The sequence below is a fragment of the Bactrocera latifrons genome, unplaced genomic scaffold (genome assembly GCF_001853355.1).
Source record: "Bactrocera latifrons isolate USDA-ARS-PBARC rearing strain unplaced genomic scaffold, ASM185335v1 scaffold_213, whole genome shotgun sequence".
NCBI classification, from domain to species: Eukaryota; Metazoa; Arthropoda; class Insecta; order Diptera; family Tephritidae; genus Bactrocera; species Bactrocera latifrons.
Window position 1 is genome coordinate 444,070 of NW_017535664.1, and position 12,117 is coordinate 456,186.

General features: G+C 39.9%; 1 protein-coding gene across 11 annotated transcripts in view; it reads left to right on the forward strand.

The window, feature by feature from the left end:
• LOC108968386 overlaps positions 1 to 12,117 on the forward strand; it is a 169,698-nt gene that overhangs the window by 69,723 nt on the left and 87,858 nt on the right. For all 11 annotated transcript variants that reach the window (XM_018932402.1, XM_018932400.1, XM_018932401.1 and 8 more), the window contains one exon: positions 689 to 2,412. In XM_018932402.1, coding sequence (XP_018787947.1) covers positions 732 to 2,412 — 1,681 coding nt within the window. In that variant the 5' untranslated portion in view covers positions 689 to 731. The remainder of the gene's footprint in view (positions 1 to 688; positions 2,413 to 12,117) is intronic.

The window sequence follows — 12,117 nt, forward strand, 5'->3', positions numbered from 1 at the left end:
TAGAGAAATTTGTTTATTCTCAGAGCTCAAGAGAATGTTGACTACAAAGAAATTTAATGAAGACAATGRAAATGTAGCTGAGACTGTGGCCTCTTTTAACGTAATCTCTCTCTTAAAGTTCAATAATAATGGTATCGAAAAGTTGGTAGAGTAATTATTATTATATGCTAATTTTGATATTTTAATCTATAGGTGATCGCTTCTCAGTTGCTAATCATAAATATAGTTTAGATCTGCGAAGGAAGCCACTATTTTTTCGAGAAAGTATTTAAATCCCGAAAGTCAAACATCACGTTAATTTTAGTGTAATGTATTTCCTGCATGAGAAAGACGGCCTAGTTGCGTCAGCGCGTCTCAACACCCTTACTTAGTTGTTATCGGTTTAAGGCGCTATTTTAATTCGCTAGAACTCGACGATATATCTCTCGAATTTTTCCTTCTTCRTTGCCTTAAAGAGTTTGAAATTTTAACAATTATGTTGTGTAGTTCTTCAATGATTTCAAAATTATATTTATTTACTGCGCATTTCCTATATTGATTGTTGAATCTATAATTTTTTGTAGAAAAAAAAATTTTATACAAGGATTTTTAGGATATTTGAAGTTTTCAAAATTTAGTGTTGTTTGTCTTGTGTTTTGAAAAAAAAAATGTATATATATATTTCTTCTATTGTTTTGTCTCCTTTCAGACGACTCTCATAACGCTATTGAATATAACTCTTCACAGCCAAAATGGAGAAACCCATACATCCGACGCCAGTTGGTAAAGTTTCGCAAATTGCGAATCTCTTCCAGCGCAAACCCATCGAAATACAACCGGTCGAACAGTTAAGCGCCGCAGCCGCTGCTGCAGCTGCTGCTGCTGCCGCCGCCGCTGCCGCCGCAGCTAATCAGCAACAACAAGCTGGAGGTGGTGGAGTCGGCATACCAGCCACCGTTGTACGCACTGAATCACATTCGGCGCGTTTCAATAATGCACGAGCCCTCTTCGAGAAGCTCGGCGTAGAGAATAATTCAAATTCGAATGTGAAAATGTCACGTTCTGGCTCGCGTGACGATAATCTCTGTGAAGGCAATAGTTCGGATCGTTCGTCGTCGCGTTCATCAGATCGTTCGATATCGCCACCGAAACGACGATCACCATTTCCACCCGGTTGTAATGTGGCCGCTTCGTTGGCGAATAATAATAATTGTGCACCGCCACCACAGCTTAACGGTGGTTTGGCGCTGAGTAACAGTAAATTTATCGTGGAACCAGGTACGAAACTACATCACAATATAGCACGTCACAAATCGGAAGACGGTGTGTTGAGTGGTCCATCGGTGGTCGGTGTGAGTGCCATACTCGCAGCCGGTGGCGGTAGTGTCGATAAGCCGGAGAAACCGGAACGTAAATTCAATTCACGCGAGTTAATCGAAAAGCAAAAGAAGTGGACTTCACATTTTACAAAAACAAAATCCAATCGTACGCATAGCGATCAAAATCGCTGTGACATCATACGCACCGTGCCCGGCACCACGCTCTTTTCCAGCTCGGCCATACAGATGAAGGAGAAGGAAAAGGAGCGCGAAAAAGAGAAAGACAGAGATAGAGATCGTGAACGCGATAAAGAGCGTGATCGGGAAAAAGATAATGCCAATATTGCCATAACGATGGCATCTCCAAACGCCAATCATAAGCCCAATGCTGCCAACTCGGCTGTAACCGCCATGGAACAGTTACGTTCACCTATCTTAGCTGCTGCTCAACAGCATCAGCAACCGCATGATCATCCACCCAGTCCACCGGTACGTCATACAGTCGTACCGCCGGAAATAAAACCGCGTAGTACCAATAAAATTGGTAGCCCCATCAAATCGCCACCATTGCCACCCATACCAGCTGCCAAACCAAAGAACGTCAGTCCGGTTAAATTCAATCCGGAGCGTGTACGTTCGCCTACAAAGCTGCCCGATGTCTCATCTCAGCCACCACCGCCACCTGCCAAATCGGCAGCTGTCACCGCAGCTCTACAGCGTTCACTACTCGATGAACAACAAGCTGCAGCCGCCGCCGCCGGTGCTGGCATTTCGTCAAATGCGCCAGTACCACCTGAGAAGCCACGTAAAAAATCCATTGATCTCATTGAGGGCGAAGAACGGCTCACGCCATCTTCACCCACTTCAGCTACATTCCAATAYATCGCGGTTGCCGCGAAGCGTGGTTCAGTTGACAGTCTAGGTGGTGGTGCTAACGGGTTGAGTGGTAGCGTTAATTCGGCTACATCATCTTCGCCGGCCGCCAGCGCATCGTCCGGTCCCTGTTCACCGGTTTACACCGAGGATGAGAAGCAGGAGAATGAATCGACTGAGAAATCGGAAATTCAGCAGTATTACAACAGTATGCCACGTACACGTCGTAGCGATAACGAAGGTAAGTGATGCACGGAATCTTTATACGAATTTTTAATAGATTTGGCAGAGAAAACGGGAAATTTTAAGGCATTCTCTGTAAAATACAATGTACTAAATTATATGAGCCAGAGGGAATTGTCCATAAAGAAAAAAAAAAAACATAACTCGCAAACGTCGGTGTACCATCAAATTTGATTATGTTCCTCTGGTTATATCCGAAATAACTCCATTTCGTGCCATAAAATCAGTATAGCATCGTGTTCTTGCTTAACATGGAATTATAAAATCCAATGATGACGTCACTGAAATCCTATTGACCGAGCTCGTAGTGTTATAGCCTCCATAGTTTTGGTCTCTAATCTATTGAAGGATTATTCTCAAGAAATAGGATAATTTTCCGAGGTAGTCCATAGATTAACTGTTCTTTAGTATCTGGGATTTGCAAGTGCAACCTTGGTTTGCCGACGGGAACGAAACGAAGGAGAAACTCCTTCGGATTGCACCGCCAGTTTTCGCATGCACAATACTTCTTGCTGGGATATGCGGTCCCATGCGGTCTTGAGATTTCTAATGTCTTATCTATCTCTGTATGATCGTTAAATGGTCTGCCAATACAATTAGATTAAATCATTTTTGGAAGAGTCAACGTATCGCGCATGCGACCGTTCACTGCGTGAGYTCCCTYCCAAAAATAAGAATCGACTCACCGACCGATATTAGTAAATAATAAGCACATCCACTTCCGATTACGATTCGATCGAACTTTAGACTGTAGCCGCCCGGGACAATGTACCAGACGGTTTTAACGAATTTCGTGAATATAATYGGGTACCCACCCTATTTTTATAACCTGAAGAGGGTTTGCCCTGTAGTTTGTAGATAGGAGACTGCATAAAATCAGAGTGATATACACGAACTAGTTCCACAGTTTTTGAGGTATCGATCTGAAAATTTGTATACGTAATTTTCTCTCCAAGAATTTGACCATTTGTCGGAAATGCCGATAAAGAACCACGATAGTGTATGGGACTGACCGATCAAAATCAAGTTCTTATAGTTCCTTCTTTCTCCTTTATTTTCGTAAACACCTCTTACGCGGTGTTGTAAACTTGTAGCTGAGTTTACAACAGCGCCAGTCATTCTTCCTTTCCGCTGTTTGGCGCCAATTGGGCTTAACCCGGCGGGAACTGCACCGAATACTCTCAGAGCTAGAGTGTTTTCATTCATGACATGATCTAGACAGCGGCTATCTCTTAATTCGCTGAACTATGTTCTATCGACTGCGGTATACGCCATCGTTGATGCGCTATAAATCATCGCCAGAACCGTTCTTTTGAAAATTCATAACGCCGACTCATCAGATGTTGTCCTCGTCCATGCCTCTATACCATTTAGCAAGACGGGGATGATTAGTGACTCTACAAGTCTGTTGATCTTGAGAACTTTGCCTCTCAATCAARCAGCTTCCGGTGTTAGATCAAGTATTCTCTAGGTAGCTAAAAAACAGCCGTTATAATTGGGAACCCGGAATTCCTTGTGAGTTATCGATTTAATCTTCGAACTAAAATTTTKATATTTAAGTCTTGGAAAATACCAGCATATAAAATACCACAAGATGTCTGCAAATGGCACGAATATACCATCACAAGCCTCCACTAGTAGCCGTATTTATTTCAGTGGCCCTCTTGTCGCCTCACATTGCCACATTGTGTCCGTGCCATTTATGGTTACCCAYCATAAAAAGTCTAAATATACACTCACCTTACCACTTTATGACATAATTTTAAGTCTAAGCTCTTGCTAGCATATATTCTCACTCATATTTACAACCATTGGGTTCAAGCACCTTACAGCGCGGTAGCTGACGACGACTAAAACATTGTCACTGCAACCACAGCGGCTTTCGGCGTTCGGCTTTCGCACCGCCCTAACAACACGAACTTGTTTACAAACAATTGTTAGGCACGGCACGCTGTTGTTGACATAGAAATAGGTAATTCATTGTAATGCACAAATGCTACCGGCCTGCCCGCWCTCATGCGCTCACCCACCCGAGCATCGCYCTCACATGGCWMCAACACGYCTTTCAATATACGCCTGTTTGGTGCAACCCTTTTTGGTGCATGTGAGTGCAGGAGGAGGAGGCGGTTTAGGCAATCCGGGCAGACAAATTCCAATATGGGTCAAACATCATTTCAACATCAGCGACACGAACACCAAAAGCAACACCAACAACCAGCGAGAATTGCATGTGCTTGCTTGAAGAAAAAATGGCAATAAAACGATTAAAAGTAATAGTAGCCGCACAACAATGACAACGACAATGCCCATTTCAAATGCAGCCGTCGAGTGTGGAGGTGCATCTTTTGTACGCCGCGCGCTCTCGGGTGCTAGTTTGATTCGTAATTTTTGCTTTCCCMTTTTGGGCCAGCTTTTGTAACATGTCTGCAATACAATAACAAATCCAAAGCGCCAAACGGCTTCACTGCCTCTTTGTAAATATACATATGTACATATATATAATCGCACCGATTGTTGTCCCTAACTTCTGATTAAGCATTCACTGGCTCCGAGTCATTCTAGTCACTCTGCGATGGCGCGGTCCCGTGCTTGGTTTCCCAAAAGTGTGTGTGCACTTGTCGAGCCACCTGCAACACGTTCGATTTTATATATACAGACATTTGTATAGTTACATATGTATGTATATATGTATGTTATGTACGTTTGTATGTTTGCGTCGCGCTTTGTATGTTGTTGAAAATTGTATTAATGCCAGATTAAGAATTCCGCCGCTTGCAATGATGCGTTTCTGATTAAGCATTCGCGCTTTTTACACAAACATATACATACACACACGCACACAACAGCCGGTTAGCGTGCATTGCACTTGTACACTGTGAAAAACAATTTGAGTTTGGGTTTGATAAAAATTAAAAAATGCAAAATTTCCATTGTCAGTTGAATTATCAGCGGAAGAACTGCGGAAAGTAGAAGAAAGCAACTTGTTTTTTTTTTCCAAATTTATTTCGTTAAGGGGTTTTAACTGAATATGAAACTAAACCCAAAATTCAGTAGTTTGTGTCTAGGTCAATTCCACCTAACGGGTTTTTCAATAGGGACGCTACAAAGGTAGACCGCTGAGAACAGCAAACGACGCCTTATTTTTCCCGCTCTTTTTACATTTCTCTTCAGTAAGATTTGCTATTTCATTATGGAAAGATATACGATCCAACAAAGAGTAGAAATTATTAAAATCGGGAGTCAGTAGTCGTTGTTGTCATAATCGTCCTGTCTGATCAACAATTCTGCGTCTAGTGGGAAAATTAGAATCCACAGGCACAGTACAATATGTTCTTGTGCCAGTGAGACAAAGAAGTGGCCGTAGTGACAATCAATTGAGGAAGACCCAAATCAGTCGCGCTCTCACGTCGGTTTCAAGCTTTGGACATYTCTGTGACGTCGTTGTGGCGAATTTTGCGAAAAGATCTTGACCTACATCCCTTCAACATCAAATTGACGCAAGGACCGAAGCCGCTTGACCACCAAAATTTTCGAATATAAGTGAATTGGGCTGAGCGACAACTTGAAAATGATMCGGATTTTCATCGAAAAATCATTTTCAGTGCTGAGGCTCATTTCGGGCTAAATGGCTACGTCAATAAACAAAATATTCGATATTAGTCGGGCAGCAATCCACATGTACTCCATGAGTCAGCATTACATCAAAAATTACGTTTTGGTACGGTTTATGGGCCGGCGGTGTCATTGGTCCGCATTTCTTCAAGACCGACACTTTACTGTGAATGAGAATCTCTACCGCTCCATGATAACTGAGTATTTTTGACCCGAATTGGATGACATGGACTTGGACAATATATGTGTTCCAAATGGGAGGGCGCCACAAGCAGCTCCGCAAAGGCCACAATCGTGTTATTGAAAACCAAGTTTGGTGAACGTGTTACCTCACGAAATGGCCCAGTCAAGTGGCCGCCTCAGTCGTGCGATTTGACGCCGTTAGACTATTTCCTGTAAAGTTACGTCAAGTCTATGGTCTATGCCAACAAGCCAGCGACGGTTGATGAGCTTTGTACAAATATCGAACATAAAATTGCAGCAGTATCGGGCGATTTATGCTTGAAACTCGTCGAAAATCGGGTTCAAACGTGTCCGTGGTGGCCATGCTAAAAAAATCGAGTTCCATACTTTCACAGGAATAAAGAATTTGAAGACTTTTCCGGCAATTGACTTTAACAACTGTTTCGAGAATTGGAAAAAAGTTGGGTCAAGTGCGTTGGGGCCAAGAGGAATTACTTTGACGAGAAGAGTTTGAAAATTATGAACAAAGTTTTGCTATTTTTTGCCCGTAGTAATATACTTCATAAGGTCTGCGATATTTCCTTCTGGTTGTTACAAGCTTCGTGGCTAACCCTGTTCAGTGTATGAAAAGTTCGTGCTTATCGTTTGACCCTCGTAGACGCCGAGTAACTGTATCATATACCATATACATATGTATGTATGTTTGCACATTACTCATATAAATATTTACATTGTGGCAACAAAGTTTTTATATCTCTTAACATTATAAATGTGCATACGTTCATACGAGTATATATACATATATTTATTTGGAAGCCTACTGATGCGTGTTTGTGCGTGTGTGTGATCGCCAGCATTTATCCGTAAGCTTATGTTATTAAAAGTTTTTGCTTGCGTTACTACAAATACATTGTAAGCTGAAAGCTACATATATCCTGACTGACGAGACGTAAGCTTATGTTATTAAAAGTTTTTGCTTGCGTTACTACAAATACATTGTAAGCTGAAAGCTACATATATCCTGAGAAACGAGACGCAAGCACGAATGTATGAAAGAAAAATATTTTGTATAAATGAAAGTAACCAAAGTCATACTTGTGTATGGGCATATGAAAGCAGCGATTACATAACGACTTAGGCTATAAAGCGTATCTGCATTGTTATTGTTAAGTAAAAAGGATTTTCAATACAATTATTATTTATGCACGTGTATAGTGTGTATGTATGGTATATTTCCCTGGTAGCCCGTTTAATTAAAGAAATTAAATTTAGTTTTGTTTGAAATCTTTCAAAGCTGCGTTGAGGAACTTAGCATTTGAAAAAAAAAAAAATGGTTCTTCGAATGAATATTGAAGTTGGTAGCTTTTAAGGTGGTATTCTATGCAAGGGGCTCATTATTACACAATATTATTTCATAATCTGCTCGGAAGGCTCAATAARGTTTTTGGAGGCTTTGTTTAAAGTCTAAATGAGAGTTATGTAATATGAAAGTGGACCCCTAAAAGGAACGAACTTTGAGTTCGAATAAAATAAATTGAATTTAGAAACTGTTTTGGTGACTTATTTAGGTCCTGCGTTTTGCAAAAAAAAAATCTATAACGCATTCTCTCTCTGGAATCGATGAATTAATATCTTATTTCGGGCTTTCTATTGGAATTTTCTGCAATTTATTTTAGAACTGTGCCMGTTTGGCGACCAATAATGGACTAAGACAATATTTCATACCTTGTTCTGTTGAAAATTGTATTCCATTGAGGGCGTTCTGCATTGACCGAAACAAATCAGTAGTCAGAATGGTCTAATAGGTAGGTGAGACAAAACTGCCCAATCGTTGTTTTCCAAATTTATTTTAATCGTTCTTGAACCATAAGGCCGACCATTGTAATTGAAAAATTATTCTCTTGCGTCTAGTTGCAAATCCCGGTCGTTTCATGGCAATCGCTTGCTTCAATTAGATGAGTTCTTGTCGRTAATGTTCTCCATTAATGCTTTTACTCATTTTCAGAAACTCATAATAGCCAGGTCCTTCTCCCCCTGGTATTTCTAACTTTCTCTTCCTCTGCTTTCCCTGGCAGATACTGTGTCGAATACTTTTAGAGCTGGAGTCCATTCGGACGACTCTGCTATCRTGGGTATTCGGCTTTACCGTTGATTTGGCTGGTTGCTCGGTTTTCATATATGATGTTTTTAATTTGGTTTTTGTGATCCATTTTGCATAACCAGTCAGAATCCGATACATTTCTCCGACATCTTTTAGTATCATCCAAGCAACGTTTCTGACATGCTAAATCGTCTTTCAGCGKCTCTCGGTTTCAGTTCACATGACAGCCAATTTCCTTGCTTTCGAAGTTATCCGCCTTTATTTGTTTTAAATTGGCTGCTTGACTGACTCCCACATAGTCTATGAGTTCTTCTTGTGTTTGACAACAATCTTCATTGAGCCTCTCGTTCTTCGTCTTCCAAGCCGAAATCATGACTTTAAMATCCAGCAAACCATTTTCGAAAAGACCACTCAGCTGGGTGTTTTCACCATAAACCTCCAATGAACTACGATAACTTTCGGCTGTGGTTTTCTTCATATTAATATAATGAAGAAGAACTCYCCACTAAAACGCTTTTTCAGATATAAAGTTCGGCATATTTGAGTGAAAAAATTTTTGTGGTTTACATTTAAAATGAATGACATATATGTATGTATGTATGTATACTGTGTATACTGAAACAGCCGCACTCCTACCTCTTAGCTCTCCAACGCATGTTCGAAATATTTGAGTAATGGAATAATAATCAAGAACGCGCCATCTCCTGCCAAGCCAGCCGAATATAGTTATAGACCCAATATACATACATATACAGAAGAAATCCTCTTTTTGTCCGGTTAAAGCAGCTGTCCATATAAGGGAACGTAACAAAAACGAGTGTTCAAAATGAATTCTTAGAGTTGGAAGCTGCAACTCAGGCCGATATTTCTACTGAAYTAATAAACGCAAGCCAATGTCAGCCCGGAGTAAATGAATGACAATTATCACATAGTTTACTTTGAGTACCCGCGAATCAGACGGCTCCAGCGCAAGTCAATTAAAATATTAGGAAAATTGTGTCCGTTCCGGTCATTGGAACGTTATCATGTTTTGTTATAGAACTCAGTTTTGTGTTAATGATATGTGCCCGGTTATGGGAGGCGATCAATTATCGGGGTGTCCAGTATATTGGAGATGTCCAGTTATAAATACTGTACGTAATGGAAAATTAGAGAAAGCAGGTTAAAATTCGCAATATTAAGACCCAAATTCAATTCGAATAGTTCAAATCTTAGGAAACGAAAATATTTCTACACAWTGTGAAATATAAACTTCCTGCGCCAAGAATATTTGAAATTTTCTCTTCAACAACCGTTAACTTTTTATTGCTTAACATTTTTAAAACTTTTACATTTCTAAAGCAATATAAATTTTAACAGCAACAACAACATTGCCASTTTTCAAACAGTGCAAGTCATAAAACACGGCGATAATATCCAATTTGATAAGATAAAAGTGCGCTGATAAATTCCTTTTTAAAGAAAATGAATAATTATAATAAACTTGAGTGATATGAGGAGCAGTCGAAGATGAGCACGCGACAAAAATAATACAATTTCCTTTCAAATTTTGTGTACAGATTTTTGTTTTTGTATTGATTTCCATCAAATTTTTCGTGCAGCAGCTCCCTTCTATTCTAACTTCCACCCACTTGACGCGCCCACCCACGCCTCGCTTCGCCACTAACAATAAGTTTCCATTTATTACAGTTATTCAACGCATTACTTTTATTGTTATTTATTTTCTTTTTTTTATTTTATAAAAGCTTATTTATTGTTATTATTTTGTTTGTTTGAGCGACAAAATGAAAAGCTTTGCTGCTCTTCTTTTTCCGTCTTAATGTGTGTATTGGAGAGCTGTTGTGTGTGTGTGTAAAAACTCTACACTCTCTCTTTGTTCTCTGCCATTGGTTTTGCAACGARCTTTTGTATCGTTCTACTGTTTTTGTGTGAGTGCGGAGAGTTGTTCTTATTCACGCGTATAACAGTTTGTAAGGTTTAATATTTACTCTTGAGCTTTTAAAGCTATTTGTTGACTTCTTTTTAACGGTAGATGGCGCTTAATGTGCTTCCGTTACGAATTTTGCTTTCCGAAGGTGTAGTTTCGTTTCATATACCATGTTCAGAGATTTGCTTATAAAATAATATTAATTGAAGAAGTGTGCTTGTTTGGTTTTGGTTTAATGTGTTTTGGCTAAAAATTATTATTTTTTGCATTTCCATCAAACTTGAGGGGCAATCAATGAAATATTATCTCTCAGAAACTACTCAACCAAATTCAGCAAAATTCCCAATATCCTTATCTATTATCCTAACATCCTTATCTTAATGATGCGAAAAATGTGGAATTCGGAATACAACCACGCCTACTTGCCGAATGACTGGCTCTTTTGCAGTRTACAAAACAGACATCAAAGAAATATAAGGAAGAAAACTTTGCTCAAATAGTGCTCGCAAGATATGACATCTCACGTCTCCAATTGGTCCAAATCGGATCAGAACTTATCAAGGYCCCAGGTACCGACCTACTATTTGTAGTCCTTGGTGAGGCCATATAAAAGAAGAACTCTCGTGTTCGATTTTATAAATTAAAAAAACGCTTAGTAGCCAATACACATTTGCACAGGCGATTATTTTCCACTCCCGCCAGCTCGGTGGGATTTCTGAAGGCATGGACTCCCATGTGTTATGGTCTTGGCTTCCCAAACGCGGGACAGTCAAGAAGCCATACAACTTCTGCAGATAGCGTATGGTAAAATTCTCTACTTTTCTGCATGGACGCCAAAAGGGCAAAGACCYGTTAAAAGCCCCAAAACTAGGGAGAGAGCTAGCCTAACTGAGGGTAAAGACAACACTAGATCTCTTGCGATCAGTCTTGGCCAAAAAGCTTTTGCGACAGCGCATGTATCGCTGATGGCTTAGCGCAGGCCAAACTTCCGCGAAGCCCAGCTATCTGATAGTAGAACACAGTATTATACGCGAGGTTCTAGGGTACCTTTTTTGTGACAACTTCTGTCTATATATACTATATCTCTATCTGATTTGAAGTAGTCTACTTCGATTGAATGGGTCATATTTTGTCTAAAAAACATTTGCCATTTCCTTTTAATATATGTACATATGTATGTATATATCTTAACCCTATACTAGAAAGCTCTAATTATCAGTTACTTAGAAATTTTAATTAATTTCCTAAGTTTTTGAAACATTTTCATTTCGATTCGTTGATCATGACAAATTTCTAGTCGCCGCAGTATTAGCCCGAGAACAAGGCCTCGTCTATGACACAGTCGCCGCTATCATCATTTTCCGCTGTTTAATAGTTTTTGTTGTATTTGTCGTGCACATGTTGTCCTCTTTCCAGTGGGGCACGCTCAATAATGCGAGCATTTGTGTGTGCGTGTGTGTGTGTGCAATCGCGTCAGCTGCCAGCCGCCAAAACGAACACTCACAGCAGAGTGGCGATCACATTCGCATGTTGACTGATGGTTACTTGCTGACGTCAAAAAACTCAAATTTTCATAATTTTCCGAAAATATGCCAACAACAAAACTGCTTTATTTTACAGACTTTGCCAGCAATACTTTTTCGCTTAGGAACAGTTAGTATTGTCGCATTTTCTTTATTTCAAAAACTTTTGAAATTTTTTAAAAAATTTTACGCCACCAGCATTGACACTTTATGATATGTTCGTCTCTTGTGCCGTCTAACAATGAGCGGCCACGTATTGCCAAATTGAATTTTCGTCGAAGTTCATTTAAGTTTTTAGCTCAGGAGTCTGTATTTAGGTATAGAAGAGTGTTGATTTTGAAATATTTGCGAGTGCTA